The 26,386-nt window shown below is 44.5% G+C and overlaps 1 protein-coding gene and 1 long non-coding RNA gene across 3 annotated transcripts; one reads left to right on the forward strand and one right to left on the reverse strand.

Annotated features, from left to right (window-relative positions):
- Positions 1–417: 417 nt before the first annotated feature.
- LOC115552694 (uncharacterized) lies at positions 418–5,504 on the reverse strand. Its single transcript, XR_003978362.1, has 3 exons — positions 5,371–5,504; positions 3,773–3,907; positions 418–1,322 (listed from the first exon to the last, which is right to left on the reverse strand). It is a non-coding gene; the product is annotated as an uncharacterized LOC115552694 (long non-coding RNA).
- Positions 4,861–26,386, forward strand: tlx2 (T cell leukemia homeobox 2). 2 transcript variants are annotated; one of them, XM_030368991.1, is made up of 5 exons: positions 4,861–6,581; positions 13,541–13,753; positions 14,510–14,744; positions 25,048–25,228; positions 26,007–26,386. In XM_030368991.1, exons 1-5 carry the CDS (start codon positions 6,053–6,055, stop codon positions 26,187–26,189), a joined length of 1,341 nt encoding a protein of 446 aa, XP_030224851.1. In that variant the 5' UTR covers positions 4,861–6,052; the 3' UTR covers positions 26,190–26,386. The 2 variants fall into 2 exon arrangements, with proteins under 2 accessions (XP_030224851.1, XP_030224852.1); XM_030368992.1 differs by having other exon boundaries at positions 4,863–6,581; positions 26,026–26,266.

The following is a 26,386-nucleotide window of genomic DNA, read 5'->3' on the forward strand; positions in this document are numbered from 1 at the left end:
CATTATGATAATAATGCAAAGTATTATTATTATAATTTGGCTAGATTATCATTGACATCATGATTATTTTCTATTCATTATTGTATTTTATTATTATTTTTGGGCATTGTTAGTATTATCTATATTATTGTTATGACTTTTAATCAGGCCTATATATAATCCTCATCCTCATTATTATTTAACCAATAGTCACGCAGTCATCAGAAAGGGCAGTGAGGGGATAGTCAATTCCGATAAACTAATACCCCTCTCTTTCAATAAACTTCAAGTGAAAATAACGAGCAGGTTAACGACAATCGATGTTCTTTATCAAACCGAATTAGATCCTCCTAAATAGTAGCGCGAGGGCCGAGCAGTCCCGATAATACACTCTGAGCCCCGCTAACCGACTCAGACCCTCAGCCCGCTCAGGGCCAATCGATGGCTTTATTTCAGACAAAAACTGAACAACAAAGTTGTTTTTTGAGTTTAAACCGCACACAGGCCTCGATTAGAACCAGACATAGGCTGTTTTATTCACTTTAAAAAGGTACAGTTTAAGATCTAAACAAGATGGCCAGTTACCATTAAATAGTACAATCAGTCTATAAGTATTAAGATAATATTAACACTATACCACCGCTGCTAACACAACTACCAATAATCATGACACAATCCAATCAATAAATTATAATAATGATAATATAATAGGCGATAAAATAAAATAACCAACCAATAAAAACTAAGGAAAATGCTATTTGCATTATTAATAATAATAATAATAATTATTATTATTATTTTATATTACCACTTGTTATATTACTAATATATTATTATTATTATTATTATTATTATTATTATTATTATTATTATTATTATTATAAGTAATAGTAGAAGTATTCATATCATGAAAATTAATATATATTAATATTAGAATAACCACCTAATAATGTGCTAATAATAATCGTAACAATCTTTTCTATAGGTTGCTAATCTCTCAGATTTCTACCTCTCCTTAAAAGCACTAAAGTGTCTTTCTGCCGTTAGTGGGTCTCGGTCTCGCGGGACGTGGGATCCGTCCAGATCCCGCTCGTCTGATCCGGCCTCACGGCGCCAGGTTTTCCCCCGGGATCTCGGAGTCAAGGACTGAACCTCCAAATGCACTGTAATCCATCCGCTCTCAGCCAGACCCGCGGTGCAGCCGCCGGGAGCTAGCTGGCCGTCAGGCACTGGGACCGGGGGAAGGATGACAGGTCGTCACGCTCATCTACACATCCTCCGGTGGAGGCATTCGGAGCCCCACGGGCTGTGAGTGACACGAGTCAATCCTCTCTCGGTGTCTCCTGATCACCGAGGAGAGAGGAGAGAGAGGAGAGGAGAGAGGAGTGAGGAGAAAGGAGAGGAGGGGAGAGAGGAGAGAGGATAGGGGGGGGGGGGGGGGGGGGGGGGGGAGAGAGGAGAGAGGATGCATCATGGATTTCCTGGTTCTCTCTTAGCTCCTCTGCACTCATTGCCAAGTAGGTCAACCGCTCCCTTCTTCCTGCTCCGAACAGACAACCACACGGCTTATCGTAAAACACAGAGTATACACGCACTCAATATTTAAGAATAATAATATAACAGGCTATATATAGGCTATAATATAATGTAGACTGTATATAATATACCTCACAAAGGATGAATGGATGGATGTAGTTTATTTATTTATTAATTCGCTTGTTCATCTCTCGCATTGATGAACTGTTGATAAATATTAAATAATAATATATATAATAAAATATAGACTATATTTAAGACTATAAAATATTCCTTTACGTAAAGTAATATAGGATGAATGGATGACGGATGTGCTATATTTCACTAATTTATTTGTCTGCTTGTTCATATTATTTGCAGTGATGAAGTGATGAAGCAGTGAACTGTTGTTCAATCGATTGATTTGATTGTATTAAGTCTAGGGGGGTGGGCAGCCCGATATTTATCGACTCAGTCTTTAGACATATCTGACATCCCTGTACCGGATGTCAAACTTGTGATGCATTGGGGCCACGTGCCGCGGGCGGTACATCCCAGGCAGGCAGGTGTCTTCACGCGCTCCATAAACCCGGGCAGGTGCCCGCACCACGCGGCCCGAGGGGGTTCCCTTTGCGCTTGAGGCTCCTTTCACCGCCTGCACGTCCTATTGTCTGCCTCACGCGGGCGGCCATTAGCCTCTGACACCTGACGTCACGCGGACGGCGCGAGGCCTGAGGATCTGTGGCTGGTGCACGCGCGAGGCCTCCCCCTCTCCCATTCATCTCAAACTCTGCCAGGAGGAGGAGGAGAGAGGTCGCTCTCGTGCGCCACGAGCACACCGATAAAGGTCACTAATATAACGGGGAAGCAACTGTGACAAATTCCTTTTGTCTCCGCTCCGCCGGTACTTTATTACCCAGACGGCAACACCGCCCGCAGATAACGATTCATCACGCGCAGCCGGTGACCAGAGACACCGCCCCGGGCCGACAGCGCGAGGAGGCCCGCTCTCATATTGCTGAGAGAGGGGGGGAGAGAGAGGAGGGAGGGGGGGGTGGGAGGGTGGAGGGTGAGAGAGAGAGAGTAGGGAGGGTGGGGGAAGAGAGGTGTAGAGAGGGGGAGGCCCTCTCTCATATTGCTGAGGGGGGGGGGGGGGGGGAGTGAAGGGGGAGAGAGAGATAGGGAAGAGACTTAAGGGGGATGGAGGGGGGTGTAGAGGGAGCGAAACAGAAGAAGCTAATTAAAGAAGCCGTTTGTGGCGCGAGAGGAATCAGTTTTTGAGCAGCCTCGTGCACATAATAAAATCCCTCCCTCAGTTGAGTGCGTTCACGTGATCATCATTCACCCACTATCCTAACTCTAGTTATCCTCCCTGTGACTAACTAAACCCTATCGATCAACCATCACCACCTGTGACTAACAAACCCCCATGAATCAACCATCACTACCTGTGACTAATTTACCCCAATGGATCAACCATCAAACCCCCATGTATCAACCATCACCACCTGTGAATAACTAACCCCCATGGATAACAGTGAACAGATACTTGTGAGTGCGCTCGTCTAAGCGGGGAGCTAATGGCTCTAGACGAAGAGATTCGCACGTCAGCTCCAATCAGCGGACGCCCGTGTGCAGCGCGGCTAATAATTAGGCGGGAATCGGATTACATCATTACCGCTCCCGTCCCCGTCGAGTTGGAAACGGATTAAACACGATCAGCTAATGCGCTCAACCTAACCAGGTGTGATTTTACAACATTATTAGGGTTTAAATGTTTTAGTTTGAACCATTTAGTCTTTAGGAGCTGCGTGATGTCTGATAAAATAAGAGAAAACGGGCTTTATTAATCCCAGACGGGGGATTAGCGGATATTTCGGAGACAACTAGTGGGTTAAACGCAGCTGGATTTGTGTTGACGGTTGAAATAATAATAATAATAATAATAATTATAATAATAATAATGATGATGATGATGATGATGACGATGACGAAGAAGGTGATGATGATGATGATAACGAAGAAGGTGATGATGATGTTAACGAAGAAGGTGATGATGAAGATGATGATGATGATGATGATGAAAAAGAAGGTGATGATGATGATGATGATGATGATGATGATGATGAGGAAGAACGTGATGAGGAGGATGATGATGACGAAGAAGGTGATGATGAAGATGATGATGATGAACCGCCACCTAAAGTTTATCACGTGACCTATAATAAGGGTTTAAATTCTGCAATAAATCAAAACACAAATTAAACAAGTAGCCTACCCAATGAAGATGTATTCGATCGCATCCTTGAGACGTCACGAGTCGTCGGTGAACGTCTCATCTAGGCCTCCGCGCGCACAGCCTGGACGAGGCGCGAGGCCTCAGGTGTCGTTGACAACCCCACACCACCGTGATCTGGTAAAATGGGACGGGGACACGACGGGAGAATAAACGTCCCTGACAAACGCCTTAACGAATCTCTCCCGTTATTCCTCGCGCCAGGCGGAGACGTGTCGCGTTGATTTGGTCGTCGCCCGTCAGTCGCGAGGGCCCGAGCGAGACGCTCCTCCTTAATAACACGCCGCCCATCACTTCTGCTCATTTTATTATAAGGGGCTCCCATATAAACACACATCACAGTCCGCAGACTATTATTGATAGGGTCTAGAATGCACACAATTGATTTTTATCTTCCCCTAGCAGCCCCTGCGCGGGGCGCAGAGATATCTTTATTCTCACGGAAACTGAAAGAAGTGCGTAATAAAACGATGATCTATTCAATTCGTTTTTCCCCGTGTTGCGTTTTTATTATCCGCCATTTTTTTTATCCCTATTGAATTAAGATGCAAGCGATCCGCCCACACCGAGACATGTATATGAAATAACTGATCTATCAGTCAACCAATCAATAGCATAAACAATGTATCAATATATGACCTAAATCTATCCATGTATCTATTTGTCTCTGTCTATCCATCTGCCTGCTGTCTGTCTCTCAGGTGGTCTGTCTGTCTGTCGTGGTGTTGACCTGTTGGTTTTGTAGTCTGTTATTGTTTATTTTGGTTTTGTAGTCCTGCATGTTGTGTGTCTGTTGGTTTTGTAGGCCTTTATGTTGTGTTTCTGTTTTGTAGTCCTTTATGTTTTGTTTCTGTTTGTTTTTTGTATTACGTTATGATGTGTGTCTGTTTCTTTTGTGGTCCTTTATGTTGTGTGTCTGTTGGATTGGTCATTTATTGTGTGTTTCTGTTCATTTTGTTGTCCGTTAAGTTGTGTTTCTGTTTTGTAGTCCGTTGTGTTGTGTGTCTGTTGGTTTGGTAGTCCGTTATGTTGTGTGTCTGTTGGTTTTGTAGTCCGTTGTGTTGTGTGTCTGTTGGTTTTGTAGTCCGTTGTGTTGTGTAGGCCTGTCTGTTTGTGTTGTAGTAGTCCGTTATGAGTTCTACGTGGTTGTTGTGTTGCTGCAGACCCTAGCAGACGTCTCGTGCGTGGTTACACGTCACTGACTTCCTGTCTTCCACTTTCTGTCTGCAGCTCGAGAAACGTTCGAGCCGCCCTCCAGCTCCTCGAGACGACCTCCCTGCCCCGCGCGAGGCGCTCAGAACGAGGCCACCGCGCGTGACCGAGGAGCCGGTGTATGTGTTCGGCTCGCCTCGGTATCCGTGCGCGGCTTATCTCGCTACCTCAGTAAGACTCGTGAGAACGAGAGAACGGCTGGTGAGTGAATATCGTTTATTCATACTCAGAGCGCGCGTGTGAACTTGTCTCGAGGCCACAGGAAGAGGAAGAGGAAATAAATGCGCTGCGTTGTCTTTAAGAAGAGACACAACAAGCGGGAGGAGGGAGGAGGGGTGAGGAGTGGGGGAGGCAGAGGAGGGTCTCACCTGCTCCAAACCCACTTCTCGATTCAGCACGAGCCAGTCATCTTATCTCTCCCCTCCGCACGTGAAGAACACCGCCGTCAGCGACGCTTGACACCTCGCTCTCCTCCCTGGATCTCCTGATTGGACGGTCTGGCTCCACGGTTACCGGCGGTCTATGGATGCTTTCTGCCCCGCTAGGCTAACAAAGGACCCCCCCCCCCCCCCCCCCTCTCAACCTCGCGCTCCGTCTGTGAGCACTTCGGATAGCAGCACTGCGCGAGTCGTCTGATCTGGTGCGCGCGCTCAGGCTCTAGAATCACCGGGGGAGCCGCTGCACGCGCGGTGAGGATGGATACGTGTCCGCCATAGTTCCCGGTGCTCCGACCGCGCCACCGATGGATGTTGTTTTTTTGTGTGTTTGTTGTTAACGAACGAAACGACTCGACTCCCTGCCGCGCGACGGAATGACAGCGCGTGGGACAGCCGCGTCGCCCGCCTCGAGGAAGTAGAACCGCCACCGACGTGTGTTTGAGGCTCGCGCAGAGAGAAGTTGAGCTCTTCTGTGGACGGAGGGCTTCCGGTTCCGCGTCGCGTGCGTAGGCCGAAGTGCTCTGCTGCAGTTTCAGTTTGTCTTTATTTATTGTTATCATCTCCGCGAAGAGCGCGCGGTGTCGGGGTGACGCGGCTTGGCGCTAGGAGCAGCATGGAACACACGGGCATAATCGAGGAGGGGGGCCAGTCGCTCCACCAGCCGCACGAGCCCATCAGCTTCGGGATCGACCAGATCCTGAACAGCTCGGACCAGGCAGGGGGCTGCATGCTGCCCCACCGGACCAGCGGGGGGGAGCCCCCCCCGGAGTACGCCCTTCCCGCCGCCAACCTGTACGCGAGCGGCTACAACAGCGTTTACAACAACCCCGCGTGCTCCATGGCGGCGGGGCTAGCGGCGGGCTCCTACAACGTCAACATGAACATGAACGTCAGTATGAACATGAACGTGAACGTGAACCCGGGGGGCGGGAGCGCGAGCGGCGGGGTGATCCGCGTGCCGGCCCATAGACCCATGCCGCCCGCGCCACATCCGCCCCCGCCGACACACGCACCGGGAATGGGGCCCGGGGGCATGCCCCCCCACCCGGGGATGCCCGGTTTAACCGGCATGCCCGGGAACGCGAGTTTCACCTTCCCTTGGATGGAGAGCAGCCGGCGCTTCGCCAAAGACAGACTGACAGGTAACGTCGAGCGCTGTGCTGTGATTGGCCAGAGGCAGGCCCACCTGTGTCCCCGGCGTCAGACGTCAATCAACGTCAATTGTTCCCCAATAATTCAATCCGGTTCCTAACCGTCAAAGCAAGGTCGTTTATCTCCACTGCCTCACCAGCCGTACTGAGAGATGTCATTTAACTGGAGGACGTGAGGCTAGCGTAGCGCGAGCCCTCGGGCTAACACAATCAGACACGACACAACACAACACAACGAGGACGTGATGCTGAACAGATCGCACACAGGCTCCTCTTTATGGCCCTGATGTCGCATGATGGACGAGCGCCGGGATGGGAGCGGGCACGCGGACGGACCCGTCACTCTGGGTCTGCACGCGAGGACAGAATCATTCACCTCAATAAACACGGAGACGCGCTTAAGCGCGCTCCAGTAAAGTCACACACGGCGCCTCTAACTTTATCAAACAACAACAATACTCATAATGATACTGTTATAATAACTATTACAACCGAAACAATAGTCATATACTCTTATAATAAAAACTACAACTACAACAGTAATAATAATACTTAATCAAACTACAACTGCAACAAAACTCTTAATAAATGTCTAATTATAAAACTACAACTGCAGCAATGCTTATAATAAAGCACCGTAACAACAACAACACGAGGCTTACCCGAAAGCAATATGACTATATTATTAATAACAAAAAACAATGAGCATCATAGTAGTAGTTTTAATGTATCATAGTTATATGATATATTTTAGGTTAAAACAGTAACAACGACAATGAATATGAAACCTAACTATTGTTAGCGTAATCAGCCTATATTATTGTTGGGCTTTTGCTATAATTGTTGAACACTATTGGATAGTCTATAATATTGTTATGAAATGCATTATTATTAAATAAGCCATTAATGATAATATAGGCCATCTGATTCCAGATTCCATTCTTCGTGTTTAGTCTTTGGATGAATGAGTTACTCACCCATTCATCGACTTATGAACACGCTTTACTCTGAATCAGCACGAGAGCATTAAGACCAATTCACTCGGGCCTATTCCTGTTTTTTTTTCATCATCATAATTATCATTAGTATTGTTATTTTTATTATCAACTGTCCCAATAATCCCCAGGAATAGTTATAATATTTGTATTACAATTGTATTTTCCTGACATCTTTTATTATTATTAGGCAAGCCTGTAGACTATTTGTATTATTGTTGTTTTTAATTTTACATAACATATATATATATATATTTATATATATATATATATATATATATATATATATATATATATATATATATATATATATATATATATATATATATATATATATATATATGATATAACATCATAATCATTTAATCTTAAACATCAGTATCTCTACAGATTATAAATCTCTAAATGAATGTTAACTGTGTGGGATTAATTATAATAGTAAAAAGCGAAATCATGGCGTCATTATGGGATGATATTTCATCTGGTAAAATGTGAAGTAGAACTAAATACAGTTTATTATTTATTCCTTCATTTTACACTTTATATTATAGTAAGACATCCGGGTGTCAAATTGTCTGAATATAATACAATATATATATTATAATCAGCCAATAATATATATATATTATAATGTTATATCATTTAAACTCTAACCTCTTAGAGGTTAGAGGTGAAATAATGTAACATAATAACGAAGGTATTATTTTAAGAGTTACATTTTACTTACAATATCCTCATTATTCTACAGAAGAGGCAGATTATTTTTGGGACGCTTCACGTCTGATGACCTGAGTCGTCTAACGTCGTCGTTAACTCGGCGTGTGTCGCAGCAGGACAATTATCCACTCAACTGAATCAAACTTTATTATTTATTTACCCCTCCTGCTGAAACCCATTCGTGCTCATCACTGGTTGAACTGATGGTTCTGGTTTCCAGTTGGCTTTAGCTAAAAGTACGAATAGGCTTTAGACTTTGGGCTGGGCTACAACTTAATTATTAAATCAGCATCGAAATCAAAAGCTTGTTTAGCAATTAGGCCTATGTTAAATTTTTAAAACAGGTTGGTTTTTACTGGCGTTTTTAGGTTATGATTTACGTTATCCTGATGATCCATAATCACACTCCAAGCCTTTCAATTAACTCGATTTGGAATAGATCTATGCATTATTCTAACGAAGGAAGTCACCAGTTTTATTATTATTCAATATGTAGGCCTACTCTTTCTTTGAACAGATTATCATTTGGCCTATACATTTTACTTCATGCAATATCTGTATCAATCGGGTATTTAGATAACTGGGTCGATCCAATTACGGGTTATCAGGGCGCCATGACGTCACCGTCATCAGAAGAAGATGAAGGATTGAGGCCCGCGTTAAATATTGCTGTTAATTATTAAAAGGAGGCGCCGGAGACGCAGTGTGGGTCGGCTGATCAACGGGGGGCTCGGAGGGGCTCGGAGGGACTCGGAGGGGCTCGGGAGGAACGCTCGTTTAAATCCGCTCAGTTTCGGTCGCTGGGATTATTTTATGGAACGAATCTTACCCCGTTCGATCGATCAGAGGAGACACACACACACACACACACACGCAGACGCACACACACACACACACACACACACACACACACACACACACACACACACACACACACACACACACACACACACACACACACACACACACACACACACACACAAACACTGTGTGTCTGTGTGTGTGTGTGTGTGTGTCTGTGTGTGCGTGAGATACAACTTTATTAAAAGAAAACACACTGTTTGTGCGTGCTTGTGCGTGTGTGTGTGTGTGTGTGTGTGTGTGTGTGTGTGTGTGTGTGTGTGTGTGTGTGTGTGTGTGTGTGTGCCCTCTGAGCGGAGAGTGTGTGTCTGTTTATCTGTCGTCATTAGGGCCTCGCTGACTCCTTGTGTTCTTCGCGCGTTATTATGAGGGCCTTCAGCTCTGAATCAGCTTTATTATTATTATATATTTATTATATTTAGACCCTCGCATACCTGTAGTGCTCCTAGAGAATGCTTCACATATTTAGAATTCCTTTGTTTATTTTAACGTTTTGACTTTCGATATGTCCCAAGGCGAAGAGAAATAATCTTTATCCACTAACAACTGTCCACGGGTACGGCTTCTGGCCCACCATTCGGGACCTTATAAAGTCAATCCGAGGAAGGAGCTGAAGAAGGGGCGCGTGGCTCTCTATAATCTTCATATTTAATAGGCCTACATGATATATAATGTCAGGTTTAGGGTTAGGATGGGACGGTGGCAGATCTTTTCCTCGGCTCGTTTGTCTCGATTCACGTGCCTCACCGCAGCTGTCACAGCGGGGCATCGAACCCGCGGCCCGCGGCGTCGCGAGACCCGATATTCACAATAGAGCGAGGCGCTGAAAGAGAATACTGCTGTTTTAATGTTAATTGACTGGACTGGAGTCTGTAGCTTCAGAGGAATGGAGATAAACACGTCAACAAACACCGCGAGATTAGGTCCGAGATTATTATAGGCCTATAATAATATTATTACTCCTAATAATAATAATACTACTACTGCTAATAATAATAATACTTCTAGACTACGAATTATACTACTGATAATAAAGACTAAATAATGATACTAATAATCATCATAATAGTAGGCTAATAACACTATAGGCCTATATATTATAATGGATACACATCCGTACGGGATTATATAATGAGATATTATGCCAATATTTATCCCCTTTAACCCGCCCATATAATTACCTTTTAAGTCGATTGGATTGTGCAAGAATTTAAATGGGTTAATTTAAATAAGCATTAGGCTACATTTATTATTATTTTGATTGTTGCTCGTCGGATTAATTGCTCTGCTGACTGCAGCCGCGTACAATTTTACGCGTAATGCATTAATGTTTAACGATCCTTTGATGCAAATCATTTTATTTCTTTTTAATTTCGTATCGAGTGTCGAAGGGCCATGCGCCTCCCGTTTTATTAAATTTAATAACCCGCAGGAAGATTCAGAAACGTCCGAAGATTGCAGGTCGGTGAGGAGGCGACGTGATGCGTCCTATCCCGAAACCCACCCAGACCTAGACCCAGATACCCTAGACCCAGACCCGGACCACCCAGACCCAGACCTAGAACCCCCAGGCCAGGACCCAGACCCCCGCTAACCCCTGACCCCACAGCAGCGGACCCCAGCTCTCCTCCCGTCCCGGGTCTGACTGGCCCGCCGTTCCTCCCGCAGTGTAATAAATAGCAGGATGTTATATTTGATCTCCCTTTAGATATATTTATTAGATGGGTAATGTCCGCAGGGGGGCGAGGCGCGCGCTGTCACCGCCGCGTTATTAAGTAGAGCTTCTGCTATTATGGGATGTATTCTCCACGGTAACGCTTTATTCTTTGATGTGCTTATGCTAAATTCTATTACTTCGCCACACTTTGAATCTGCTTCTATTTCTGGTGTCGTTTCGTGTGAAGAGGAGGCGGTTTCCTTAGTGATATTTGGTTATATCTTTCCCTCTCTCTATGTCTCTATCTCTTTATTTTTCTCTCTTTCTATCTATCTCTTTATTTGTCTCTCTCTCTCTCTCTCTCTCTCTCTCTCTCTCTCTCTCTCTCTCTCTCTCTCTCTCTCTCTCTCTCTCTCTCTCTCTCTTTATATATGTATTATGTACATATGTCTTTGATATTGGATATAGCTCGAAATTCTTCGACCTATTTCTGACCTCGTCCTCCGTGATGCAACTCGTATATTTTCTCTTATCTTTCTATTTTAAGGGTGTTTCTTGGTATTGAAACCATAAGATGTTATTTTCTGATAAACATGTTGGATCCTCAGTCGGGCCTGAGAGGGTCCATTATAATCCCACGGGATGGTGTTTGACCGTAGGGACTCTCTGACAACATGTGAAGCTATCGGCCTCCCCACTCACCCCACCGCCTCTCATCCATAGTATAGTTCACATAGTCACTCCAACGCAGGGCCCTCCCGGTGTAATAACCTGAACCAGTGCGGGGAAGGGTCGTCCCTGGGTCTCTCCCAACCCCGGAGTGGACAGTTGTCCGGCTGACCGTCTTGGGTGTCAGGGGAGCGTGTCTGTATGCGCGGCCCTGAGGGTTGGCCCGCAGACGGCCTGGATAGTTTACTGTGTGTGTTCTCTACTGATGGAGTCAACATGTGACCGGCGCGTATTTAATGAGAGAGTCACGCATAGTTCCTATTCATGAAATAATAACAGACTCTATTTCTGTACACGTCTTCTCTCCAAAAGCTTCCCGGCCAAATAGTTTCCGCAGAAAGGTGTCCCTAAAGAGACGGGTGTTTCTGGGAACACAAATCGAAGCGCTCCGAGCGGCACCCCCCGCCTCGCCCCTGCGCGACGTGTTTGGGGAGCAGAAAGATGTGTTTGTAAATGTGTTCTGGTGAACGTTGTTACTGCTTCAGGAGGAGAGTGTGTCTGAGAGGTGGATCCATGGCCACAGACGATCACGTTACCTTCATCGATCGCGTGTTTTCCCTCTGCTGACAAAATAGACAGGATCCAGAGATATTTCATGATGCAGATGATCCGCTGTTTGTGTGAGAAGCGTTTGGAAGGAGAGACAGTGGAGCTCATTATTAGAGGAATGAGAAGCCCCTCCTGGTCAGACACGGACTGTAAACAGACAGTAAACCAGCGTGGAAACAAACCGCGGTGTGTTTCAGCTCATTTATCTATTCATATCTATTAATCTATAGCTATATCTATCTATCTATCTATCTATCTATCTATCTATCTATCTATCTATCTATCTATCTATCTATCTATCTATCTATCTATCTATCTATCTATCTATCTATCTATCTATATATATATATATGTATTTATTTATCTATCTATATGTATCTCTATTTATCTATGTATCAATATCCATTTATCTACATCTATATCTATAGGTTTATCAATTTATCAATTAATCTAACTGTATCTATATCCATTTAACTATATCTCTATATATTGATCTATCTATATCTATTTATCTATCAAATAAATAGATCAAATCTATCTATCATATATATATATATATATATATATATATATATATATATCTATTGATCTATCTTTATCTAAATCTCTTTTACTACTATACTACATATATTTTCACGGTATTGTTTATTGAACTTCTCTAAGCCCTGAGACCAGGCAGTAAACAGCCTGTAAACATGTAACCCTAACCTCCCCCTTCAGCAGTCGGTCAGCAGCTAGTCAACGGTTAGTAAAAAACAGTTAGTAGACAAAAAAACAGTTAATAAATAATCAAGAGTTAGAAAACAATCAAATTCAGCAAACACTGCTTAGTTAACAACAGTTAGCAAAACAGCTAGCCAACAACAACAGCTAATAAACAACAAAAGTTAGTCAAAAATAGACTGGACGCAACAAGCAAGTAAACCACAGCCAGTAACCCGTCCATAATCAACAGCTGGTAAACAACAACAGTCAGTAAGCAGCTAGTCAACAGTCAGTAAACAGCAACCAGTCGACCCCAGCTGCTGAACCAGTCAGTAAGCAGCAACTAGTCGACCCCAGTTGCTGAACGAGTCAGTAAGCAGCAGCCAGTCGACCACAGCTGTTGAACCAGTCTGTAAGCAGCAGCCAGTCGACCCCAGCCTGTGAACCAGTCAGCAAGCAGCAGCCAGTCGACCCCAGCTGCTGAACCAGTGAGTAAGCAGCAGCCAGTTGACCCCAGCCAGTGAACCAGTCAGTCAGCAGCAGCCAGTCGACCCCAGCCAGTGAACCAGTCAGCCAGCAGCAGCCAGTGAACCCCAGCCAGTGAACCAGTCAGCCAGCAGCAGCCAGTCAACCCCAGCCAGTGAACCAGTCAGCCAGCAGCAGCCAGTCAACCCTAGCCAGTGAACCAGTCCGCAGTGCTCCAGCTGAGGGACGTGTGTTTGTCTCCTTTTCTTCAGGGGAGCAGGCAGGGGACAGCCCCCCGGGAGAGGCCCCCGGCCGGCCCACCATGTCCCTGCCCGGCCTCTGCCCCCTCCCCAAGGGAGACATGGGCAGGGTCCCCTCCTGGAGCACCGTGGAGACCCTAGCTAAGTGCTACTACCCCGAGCTAGCGCACCTGAGGGACCACGACCCCCTGGCCGACTACCCCTTCCCCAAGGGGGCTCGCTCAGGTGAGTCAGACGGTCCGCTGCCCCCCGCTCTGGCAACCCCGCCCTGGTGTCCAGAGGCCCCCGTCGAGGGGGCCCTGGGTACTGGGTAGGGGTCTCTGGGTAGGACTACCAGGGCTCTGTGTGTAGGGGCCTCTGGCCAGGGGTCCATTAGGGGTCCAGGTGGGTAGGGCTACCAGGAGTAGGGGGTCTCTGGGTTGAGGTCTCTGGTATAGGTGTCTCTTGGTAGGGGTATCTGGTAAGGGGTCTCTAGGTAGGGGGTATCTGGTTAGGGGTCTCTAGGTAGGGGGTATCTGGTTAGGGGTCTCTAGGTAGGGGGTATCTGGTTAGGGGTCTCTTGGTAGAGGTCTCTGGTATAGGGATCTCTGTGTATGGGGTCTCTGGGTGGGACTACTAATGGGTTCCATTAGAGGTCTTAGTGGGTAGGGCTAACAGTTTGTGAAATGTCTAATAACAATGAATAATGTCAGATCAGCAGTATTCATCATTTGAAGTTAAGGTCAACGTGATTCAGCAGCCTACAATCATCTTATCAAGGCTAACACAGGGAGCGGCACTGCTAAACTAGCTTGAGTATGGTAAGCTAACCCAACACAGAGGAAGTGTACCTCCTTTACCACTAGGATGCCCGCCTCGTGCTAGCTAGTCGGTACGCTAACCCTTGGCTACCATAAATGATCCCTACTGAAGCTAACCAGCTAGCTCAGACTGTCTCCAACGCACCCCAGTAACCCATGACCCTCTGGTTGCCCCCGGCAGCGCTGTCGCCGTTCTCGGTGACGCGGCGCATCGGCCACCCGTACCAGAACCGCACGCCGCCCAAGAGGAAAAAGCCGCGGACGTCGTTCAGCCGCGTGCAGATCTGCGAGCTGGAGAAGCGCTTCCACCGGCAGAAGTACCTGGCGTCGGCGGAGCGCGCCACGCTGGCCAAGGCCCTGAAGATGACCGACGCACAGGTCAAGACCTGGTTCCAGAACCGCCGCACCAAATGGAGGTGAGGAAACTACAGTTAGTAAACAACAGTTAGTGAACAAAATACGACAGTTAGTGGACAAAAACAAAAGTTAGCAAACCAAAAACAACAGTTAGTAGATGAAGAGTTGCTAAACAAAAACGGCAGTTAGTAAACATCAGTTAGCAGACAAAAACAACAGTTAGTGAACAAAAAACGACAGTTAGTAAACAAAACAACCGTAAGTAGAAGAAAACAAAAGTTAGTAAACAACAGTTAATAAACAACGATAAAAGTTAGTAGGCACCAGCCAAAAACAGCTTGTCAACAGTTAGTAAACAACAGTTAATAAACATTATTCATTGGTTAGTTAACGACAGTTAGCAGAAAAAATAGCTAGCAAAGAACAACAGCAAGTAAACAACAACGGTAAGTCAAAAGTAGAGTTTGTAAACAACAGTTAGTAAACAACAGTAGTCAGCAGTCAGCAGCCAGTAGACAGCAGCAGACGCACAAAATGGCGGTAAGCTGTTTGTGGCTTTATAGCCTTCTGGGTTTCTATCATATTTACTCCGTTTACTTCCACCCTAAGAAAGAAACATTCGGCCTGTTTCACGACACGCAGGATAGTGCTAGTACCTCTGTTTTTTATTTACTCGTATGAAAGGGATAAAACCCACATCAACCCCCCAGCCGCCGTTAACCCCGGGCTGCTCTTCTGCTTTAAGCGCAAAGTAAGATGGAGGGCATTCACAGCGCAGAAAGCCACATAACTGCTACTCTGCTTAGCGTAGCTTCAGGATGAGAGCGTTTCTCTTGACCAAGCACAATTATTTGTGCCTCCCCTGAAAGCCTTTTAGAAAGTTGCTGCCTGAGGCGATATTGAAACACTAAGGAGCCGGAATGGAGTCCCCAGGCGGACGAGAGGAGGCCACGCCCTGCTGATGCTAACGGCAGCTAACGGCCATTTTGGAGCAAATGAGCGGGAAATTAGGTTATGATATGTTTCACTTAGCCTACTTAAAGAGACTGCCAGCACGATATGCATAATCGTACTCCGCCAAGCCTTTGAATTAATTCAGTTTGGATTAGATCTATGCATTACGATGTAACGATGGAAGCAGCCCTCGTTTTATTTTCATTCATTATGTACTTTCTTGAAACTGATTATCATAGGCCTATACATTTACTTTATGGATATTTTATATACATATATATGAGAAACATGAGCATTTTATATTTTATAGATGCATACATATCTATAAAATATAAAACACTCATGTTTCGGCCTTCCTGTTAATTAATTAAGGGTACATTTAATTTCTTATTCGTTAAGAGAAAATGTAAATGAATGGTTTTGGGAAACCTACCTCAGCATAACATAAGGCATTATTTCAGGATATAGAGGACCCTTATTGAATGGGGGATGCCAGCAGGATACAGTTTTTAGTGAGTGAATAAAGGCAGACCATACACTTACTTTGCGGTGGTGTATGTTGCATCTCTTAAGGCCGGCTATACTTTATGAAATAAAACTCTTGATTGGTATATCGCATTGCTCAGAGCACAGCTACTCAGTAGCTGTGCTCTGAGCTGGCCAGGCTTTCTGTCTTGCAAGAGATATGTGCCTTAACGACCAGACCTTCAACCTTATTCCACTTAGCCGTCCGAACTGTTTTAATATATGCCGACATATGGACACCAATTTATATTTCCTATATTTTATAAAGCCATTCTAAATCCTTTAAACCATTAACCACCAGAAAAGGAATGATTTAGTTAAAGACCAACAGACCGAGGCACGTGACCCACTGAACAGAGGCGCTTTTCTTCTCTTCGAGTCAAATGTTTGGCGGCGCGGCGAGGATGAGACGCTTTCTGCTCGTATAGGAGGAACTGGACGCGCGTCTCGTGCACATGCCCGGGTCTCCTTTAGCGGGGATACTCCGTTCACCTGTTACCTGTGCGTGCGTTTTATTTAAGTGTGTGTTATTCAAGCGCGTGTCTGCCCGTGCGTGTTATTGAGTGCGTGCTATTTAAGTGATTTTATTTAACTGCGTGTTATTTGCGCGTGTTACTGAAGCGCGTGTCTGCCCGTGCGTGCACCGCAGCCCACTGCCGGGACCTCTCTGCTCGTGTCCTCGCGCCGTTGTACCGCGCGTGTGTACCTGTTCTTGCGCGAGAGGGATGTGTCCTCGCGGATGCTCTGCTACTAACGAGGTCGTGATCCAATCAGAAGCCGCTGAATCGGATCATGATAATGAGGTTGTGAACAGCGCGCGGTTAATGGATGCAGCAGGCCTTGAAGGAGGTGTTCCCCCCTAGGTCCGCGTTATCTTAGTCCACCTTTCATCTCTTCACTCACTACAGATCCACTCCTCCTTGTCTCCTATAGCAGCCTCCCCATCCCAAAATTATTCGTTTTAAATGCATTTTAGCCAAAGTTCAGACCTAGATGTTATTTTTGTATAATTACACCGGTTACTGTAGTGTACAATTATGTGGTTACACACGTGCTAAAATAAGTACCGTCCATCCTCATTAGCATTGAGAGAGAGAGAGAGAGAGAGAGAGAGAGAGAGAGAGAGAGAGAGAGAGAGAGAGAGAGAGAGAGAGAGAGAGAGAGAGAGAGAGAGAGAGAGAGAGAGAGAGAGAGAGAGTGTGTAATTCTCTAGTGGGACTGGTTTTCATAAATTAGTCCGCATTTTTTTAAAAGATATAATTTAAGAAATGTCTCACCAATTGTGTACCAGTGGTTCTGTTTCCCTGTTTCCACACTCGTTTGGGAAACTAATGTGACGATTGGTTCTCTATCTCTTTAACAGTGGTGTTACCCTGGCTGAACAGTCATTAGAACACTAATGTCACTACTATCGTGGTTCTGTTTACCAGTGGTACTGTCTATCTGTTTCCCTGTCTGATCTATTTTTTTTTTATTGAGAAGTTTATTGAGCAGGGACAAATACCTTGTACATTGTTTCATATGAAATATAAAATAGATGCCATGCATACAGGTTTCTAGTCAAGACTAATTTGCAACCCCTGTCCCTGGTTAGGCCTTTACTAAAAGTTACACATGAATAAAAATACAGAAGATATCATATACAGGAGACATAAAGACAAAAACAAGGACAACGATTAATGCGTGTGCGTGCGCACGCGCCCATGTGCGTGCGAGTCAATGTTCACAGGGTTTATTCAGTTTCAACCATTGTTTTAATTGTGTGTTAAAAACCTTGAGCTCTGTCAATGTTTTGATTTCTGATGGTAGTGTATTCCACAGTTTAGTGCCTATTGCTACAAAGGATGATTGTCCGAATGTGGTATTGCGCTTCGCTGTTCTACAATTTCCGCTCTTTGCACCCCTAGTTCTAATTCTACTCTTCAGTTTGTTAATCAATTGGCAGAGTATTTCTGGAGCAAGGTGGTTCACACACCTGAAAATTAGTTTTAAAAATTAAAAGTTTACAAAGCTGTCAAATCCCAGTAAATTGTGTTTCTTTAAAATTTGGCAATAATGCCATCTAGTAGGTTTCTGATCCATTATTTGAAGTGCCTGTTTGTACAATGATTTTATTGGTGTCATTGTTGTTTGGTTGGCTTGACCCCAAACGGTTTACAATATGACATATGGGAAAATATCATGGCATGCATGAATTGTTGTGCTGCCTTAAGAGGTATATATTTTCTTATAAGGCGAAAGCAATTTAAGTCGGTCTTGACAGTCTAGCATAGCTTCTTAACTTTTCTGTTAAATTTAAGCTGAGAATCTAAAATAACACCAAAAAATTTGAACTCATCTACTTGATCTATCTCTATCTCATCAATCTTTACTCTGGAATATTCTTTGGCTTATCTTTTAATTGAAAAGCACATTGACACTGTCTTTTTATAATTTAAACTCAAATGATTGTTTCTGAGCCACTGGGATACACCAGACATCTCTTCTCACAGAGTTTCCGCTGGCAACTGAGTCGTTTTTGCAGACACAAATACCACAATGTCATCTGCATACATTTGCTGTGTGGTAAATCATTAATATACAAGCTAAAAAGTAAAGGGCCTAAAATAGAACCCTGTGGAATTCCCATTGAACAAGTCTGGACAGTTGACAGGGTGGAATTTGATGTAACCTACTGCTCTCTATGTTTAAGATATGAACGGAACCAAGCATTTGCCTGATCTGAAAAATGTAATGTTTTGAGTTTATTAAGGAGAATTTCATGGTTAACAGTTTCAAAGGCTTTTTTCAAATCCAAGAACACTGCCACCACTACATTACCCTCATCTAACCCTAACTGTTTTATAGTGAGGTAGCAGTTTGCCAACTCTGTTGAGTACCTTGCGGAGTCTGAACCCAAATTGTTTGGGGTGCAGTAGATGTTTATTTTCTAAGTAATCAACAAGTTGTTTAGCAACTGTTTTCTCAAGAATTTTTGAGAGTGCAGGCAAGATAGAAATCGGCCTATAATTAAAGACCAGGGGTCTCATTTATAAAACTGTGTGTGCAGGGGCGTAGCCATCACTTCAAAAGTGAGGGGGACAAATTGTTCAGAGGTCTAATGACTGATTTATCATCCTCTCGCATTCAGTTGCACCTCTCCTTAGTGGCTACATAACCACAAACAGCACAGCACCAGGGGACCGACTTTAGTTCTTTAAAATTATATACTATCAAAATCTAAAGTCAAAATCTAAAACTGCCAAACTCTGGTTGAGTTGACTCAGAATGACCCTCGAGCATCTACAGGGTAAGTAGCCCGATAATTAAGTGCCAAATGACAACACTGAACACGAAAAGTTCTGTAAAACACCATTCATGTTTCAAATTATCAGCCCCAAAATGGAATGGAAGTGACAAGGTAACAGGGTAATAAGCCACATAATTTAATTTAAAGAAGTGACAAGTGAAAGTGACAACAATAAAGATATCGACATGAAGATGTAGCTATTTTACATTTGCCGTCGTCAACTATGACAAAACAGATGTGTTAAATTAATCAAGACTAAGACCAGTGGCGGCTGGTGATCAAAAATGTTGGTGGGGCACAGTAATAGACAGGGGGTCTGGGGTTCCCACCCCCCCCCCCCCCCCCCCCCCCTAAAAGAAATCTAATTAAATAGATTTGATTTCCTGTATTCTGATGCATTTTGGGGATGGCCACTACCTATTTACCTACGATTCATTCAGATTCATAGCCTACATCCTGACTTGCAGGGCCTGGACAAGCTTACACTGCATAGTGCATATACAGACCTACTTTATGGCCATTCCACCAGCCATTGCTATTATACCCATTGTTGTTATTCTGATATTGAGACAAATCATGATCACTGTCCTATACCTGTAGTGTCCATTTTTGGTGAGTCTCAATGTCTACTTCAAATGCAGTTACAAATATGGGACAGTTGCTTCATTTTGTTTATATGCTACAGGCCGAAAGACTAAATGAATATGTAACTTACTTGCTCCACTGACTAAGACAAATGGTATGACCTATACCATGCTTTCTTTAAAACACAAATAATGCAGTAGTCAAATAATATCTGCAAAATAAATAATAAACAAAAAGTCTCTTTGAAAATAAATATATATACTACATATTTAAACATCCATTTCAGTATTTACCTTTTGAACTAAGGGAATCAAAGGCTACAGGCTCTCCTGATTAACTATATTACAAAATAATATTTTCAGTTCTAGATTTCTTTTAGACCCAAGTAGAAACAATAATATAATAAAAATGAAGTAATGGTTACATTAACTAAAAAGTAATAAAGTTTCGATGTTGATTATCCTTTACAGTTAAATAACTGTGATGTTAATATTTGTGGCCCTTCTTTGGACCTTGGGTGACGTCTGGCCACATTTGTTATTCATTTATTAGACTATATGTATTTTTCGAACTTAGCATGGACTGCAAGGTGCATTCCATTTTCCATGAAAGCAATACTGGGTGCTCCCAGACATGGTGTAATCACATGTCAGTCATGGTCTAGTCACAAATATGTGCAAAACATCCGTGAGCACAAGTTCTCACGGTTGTTGTGCTTACTTTAGAATTATATAAGTAAAAAAGTATTTTGCAGTAAAACAACTCTTAAGAGTATAACTTATCCAAAAAGTTACTCAAGGGAATGTAACAGAGTAATTGTCACTAGTTACTATCACTCTGCACCTAGCAAGAGATTTAACATAGGTAACAGTTAGCAATTGTTAACCAGCTTAACTTGATATATTGACATCTATTAGTCAGTCATCTTTTAGCTAAACAACATGCAACAGCATTACTCAACTTACACGGTTTGTTTGGAGAAAACAAGGTAACGTTTTTTGCCTCTTGGCTGCTGGTTTGCTGAACATGCTTGAAACAGATCTGAATCTATTGAACAACACAACACACGACAGCGGTGTGTGCCACCTGGCTCCGCCTGCTAATGGTGCGTTCAAAGGCGGCTCGGAAAAACGGGTTTCCACGTGTTAAAAATGAATTGAATGGTTGTAATGGCTGTAAAAAGTGCGGGGGACAGAGGGCACTAATACGGGAAGTGCGGGGGACATGTCCCCTGCGTACCCCGCGTCCGCTACGCCCATGTGTGTGTGGGATTGTTACTAAAAGTGTACGTGCGCCCAAAAGCCAAGTTTTGCGTGCGCCAAAAAATATTCAGATTTATAAAACCCTGCATACGCACACCGTATGCAATCTTTGCTTTATAAATCACAGAGTGCGTACAAGTGTGCGCAGCTGAATCAGCTTCACGTTCCGCCCTGTACACACCCCTTTTTAACCATAAATGGTCAATGCAAATGACCTCATGAATGCGATCTGCATTCATGAGGTCAAGTATTATGTCTTGTCGGAAACAATGGCAGAAGTACTGAGAAAAGCAAAAAAGCGAAATTTCACGGAGACACTTGTGGGTGAGATGGAGGCCCGAAAAGTAGTTTTGTTCGGTGGTCACGGGATTGGGATCGCCAACAACAAAAAGCAGAGTGAGTGGCAACATGTTGCTGCAGAAGTGAACAGGAGCGCACAGTCCCAGAATTAAAAAATAAGTGGTCTGACATAAAGGTACATATTTTTATGTACCAATAAATCGTTATGTCCCTAAAGACCCTATCCCTCCGAATCCTGCCATTTGCATGGTCCGCCAGAAGTGCCATATGGTGCAGCATTACCACGGCGCTCACCTCTGTATTTAAAGGGTTACGGTAATAAGACTGACAGAGAACACCTTGGATAATCAGTTTGTAATCACCCACGTAAAATGTTCTTGAACATAACCCCTTTTTAATGCCTGATTTGTCATGAAAGCATCAAGAGTAACGGACAACGGCTTGGTTTTCCACACTTGGGATTTAATTGACATTTGATGTGTTTACAGTGTCACATGAAAATATTATGTTATTGACACATGTTGGACAGATGCTTTATTCCATGCAGTCGCGCCGTCAGTGGAGAGTATGGAGTGACGGGATTAAATATAGAGAATTTATTTTTATTTATATTTTAAGGAGATATTTCTGGAGTTATAACTGAGAAATAACGCAGTTGATTTAAATTATTCTGATTAGGATTTAACGTTTTATGAAGGGCGATGATAAAACATAATCGTTCTTCTCACTCTGCAATTCTGCGGTCTGACTTCAGTTCAGCACCACACCGTCTGTGTCGCCAATTCTCCTTTTCCTCCAAACCATGCGTACGCATGGGTCAGAGTTTGCTTAGGGCTGCGCACATTTTCCCGTCAAGTTGGTTTTTTATAGATCACAACCTTGGCGTGAAAAGTCACGTACGCAACTTTCAGCCCCGTTTTGTGCGTACGCAACGTTTATAAATGAGACCCCAGGTGTTTACATTCTGAGATTGTATAGTATCATCCCAATAAATATTCCGTAAATTGTTTTCAAATTGTGTTCTTTTGTTCTATGGAATGCGTACAAACTCTGGTTTACCATTGCACCAGGATTTTAGACGTTTTTTGGTTAGTTTTCTAACTATTAAAACCATATTGTGGTCCGACAGGCCTGTGATTAAATTGTATGTCTTTGTCACTCTCTCAATTCTATTTGTAAAAAAGACCAAGTCAATATGGGTTTTGCTGACTTTAGTTAGTCTCGTTGGTCCTTCGATCATTTGCTGAAAATTATGCTTTGAATAGATTGTTTTTAATTTTTGCTTGCTGCCTTTGTGCAACCAGTTTATATTATAGTCCCCTAAAAATATAGTTTCATAGCTACAATTTAGTTGTTTGAGTAGTTTGTCTAGATCGTGATAAAATGAGGCACCATGTGATGGAGGATTATATAGGGTTACAATATTGAATTTCATTTTTGTTGACAACACAACATTAATAGCAATACACTCCAAAGGTGTGTCCAGATTAATTTCAATACATTTAAAACTCTCTCTTATATAAATCATTACTCCACCCCCCCTACCCATCAATCTATCTTTCCTAAAGCATACATAACCTGGTACATCAATCATATGTGTTGGGATATTACAGTTAAGCCAAGTTTCAGTCAAACATAAATAATCTAGATTGGAGTCTGTTAATAGGCGTTGAACCTGATCTTGTTTTGAATGTTCAAGTGTCCTCCTACAATACCCTTTGGTTTGGTCTTTGAATCCCATATGACCTTTGCATGATTTACAGTCTGGAAGAATCTAAATTGTCTCTGTTTACCTTCAGCGCGACCACTGTGTTTGCAGGATTCACTGATTGCATGTTTCACTGCATATTTTCTCCCTGTGGTCGTGTGTTGGTATGAGCAAGATGGTTCTGACACTGTTGGTAAACTGAAGTCGGCAGCATGAGGAGTGGAATCCTGGGTGGGCTGTTGTGGGTCAGGCAGCAGTTGCAAATGAAGCAGGTCCGTGGGTTTCTTCTCTTCTGTGGAAACATGCTGCACCTGCATTGCTTCAGCTGTGTCCAATGTTCTCTGATTGATTGATTGTCTGGATGAGAAGTGAAGTCACTGTTAGCTCTTGGTAGATCAGCAAACGACTCCATGTGGAAAAAGTCCATCGGTTCTGTACACCCGGTGTTCACATGACGCACCAGCGTTGTTTCAGCTGTGTTCAGTTGCACATTCTGAACAGGGCTTAAACTTGCTACTGGACCAGGGTTCAGCTGGATATCCCCACTTAGTAGCAACCAAATGCCATTTGCTCCTCTTGGTGATTTGTTTACTGCCTTTTTCATTGCTGTATAACTTCTGCCAGAAATTGGAGTAAGTAACTAAATGTCCATGTCCAAAAAAATGTCAATTTTGGTGTGTTATTCAGAGGAGTAGAAAGTCCAGAGGTAGATAACTGATTGCTAGCCAAACAAAGACCTTGAACAGGTGGAGCATCAGAAGACACAGGCAAAGTAACAGTGTCCAAATACATCCATTTTCTCTGTACCTGTTGTTTGAATCTTGGCTTGGATTCAGGCATTTCTTTGAAGTAGAGCATTTTTGTTGAAACACATTGGTTAAAACTGTTTGAAACTGATTAAAAAAGCTAAAAGTAAGGAGAGGTGTGGCGCCTAACAAACCACACCTGCCCTTGGCCGCCTTTTTGGATTGCAGTGTTAGGACACTAATGTAACTACTATAGTGGTTCCCAATCTCTTAACCAGTGCTGTTTCCGTCTGATCAGTAGTCAGCATACTAATGTAACGACTAAAGTGGTTCTCTACTCAAGGGAGTTCTGTCTCCTCACCTCTCCTCTCCTCTCTGTGTCTCCTCTCCTCCTCTCCTCCTCTCTGTGTCTCCTTTCCTCCTTTCGCTGTGTCTCCTCTCATCCTCTCTGTGTCTCCTTTCCTCCTTTCTCTGTGTCTCCTCTCCTCCTCTCCGTGACTCCTGTCCTCCACTCTCTGTGACTCCTCTCCTCCGCTCTGTGTCTCCTCTCCTCTCTGTGTCTCCTCTCCTCCTCTCTCTGTGTCTCCTCACCGCCTCTCTCTGTGTCTCCTCTCCTCTCCTCCTCTCTCTGTGTCTCCTCTCCTCCTCTCTCTGTGTCTCCTCTCCTCCTCTCTCTGTGTTTCCTCTCCTCCTCTCCTCCTCCCTCTGTGTCTCCTCTCCTCCTCTCTCCTCTTCTCTGTTTCTCCTCTCCTCTCTCTGAGTGACGTGTCTCCTCCCTCCTCTCCTCCTCTCTGTGTCTCCTCTCTCCTCCTCTCTGTGTCTCCTCTCTCCACCTCTCTGTGTCTCCTCTCCTCCTCCTCTCTGTGTCTCCTCTCTCCACCTCTCTGTGTCTCCTCTCCTCCTCTCTCTGTGTCTCCTCTCCTCCTCTCTCTGTATCTCCTCCCTCCTCTCCTCCTCTCTCTGAGTGATGTGTCTCCTCCCTCCTCTCCCCAGGAGGCAGACGGCTGAGGAGCGGGAGGCGGAGCGGCAGCAGGCCAACCGGCTGATGCTCCAGCTGCAGCAGGAGGCCTTCCAGAAGACCCTGAGCCAGCCACTGCAACAGGACCCGCTCTGCCTGCACAACTCCTCCCTGTATGCCCTGCAGAACCTCCAGCCCTGGGCCGAGGACAACAAGGTGACCGCTGGCACCACCACGGGAGGGGGGGACGGACAGTAGGCATGTAAGGAGAGAGAGAGAGTGGGGGAGAGAGACAGTAGGGAGGGGGGGGGGGAGAGAGAGAGGGAGAGAGAGGGTGGAGGGTTAGACAGTAGGCATGTAAGGAGAGAGAGCGAAGAGAGAGAGAGAGAGAGAGAGAGAGAGAGAGAGAGAGAGAGAGAGAGAGAGAGAGAGAGAGAGAGAGAGAGAGAGAGAGAGAGAGAGAGAGAGAGAGAGAGAGAGAGAGAGAGAGAGCAATAACGAAAAAGGTAAAAAGGGGAGGGTAAAAAGAGGGAGAACGAGAACCGGCAAAGGGGGTAGAGAGACATTTAGGATTTTATTTGGACCCCCCTTCACATTGAGACAGCAACGGGAAACAACATGTATTTCTGAAAATACTTGTAAAAAAAATAAATACGCGTAAAATCTGAACAACGGAGGAGGGCCATTTTCTTCCGTTTGTTGATGTGCAAAGCATGCTGGGATAGATGGTACCGGTCGCTGTGACTCTGCGTGGGGCAAAGACAAGATATTAACCTGTTACTGCCCAGACTCTGAGGCCGGGTGTGGTGGCCGCCCAGCCTTATTATGGTCTGTCCAGATAATGTGAGGCTATGTGTGGAGGCCGCCCAGCCTCATTATGATCTGTCCAGATACTGTGAGGCTATGTGTGGAGGCCGCCCAGCCTCATTATGGTCTGTCCTGGTCAGCTCTACCATGTCTTTATTCTCTGAACCGTTTCCCTGCCTCACACCAGATTTTCGCTCTCCCTTCAGCTGACGGTCTAGAGCCCCGGGGAGCCCCTGTCCTCCAAGGGCCCGGCTTCACATGGACCCTCCAGGACGGGCCCCTGAGGCCCCTGGAGCTGCCCGGAGCTGGCCCCGCTGCCCTCTATCTGCCCGGCGGCGGCAAACACACAACCCCCTTTTTTGGCTTTTGACTTTGTACAACGTAGTAGATGCATGTTTCAAGCCTTTTATTGTGTACATTGGGACCGCGACCAGGAAGTCCCCTGACGAGGTGGAGGAGGAGTTTGGGGGGTACGGCAGGTGGCTCCGCCCCCCCGCCCCCCCCCCTCTCGTTTCGTTATTTAAAAGGTGTTTTATATTAAATGATACCGTGACTTTTTGAAAAGAT

The sequence above is a fragment of the Gadus morhua genome, chromosome 10 (genome assembly GCF_902167405.1).
Source record: "Gadus morhua chromosome 10, gadMor3.0, whole genome shotgun sequence".
NCBI classification, from domain to species: Eukaryota; Metazoa; Chordata; class Actinopteri; order Gadiformes; family Gadidae; genus Gadus; species Gadus morhua.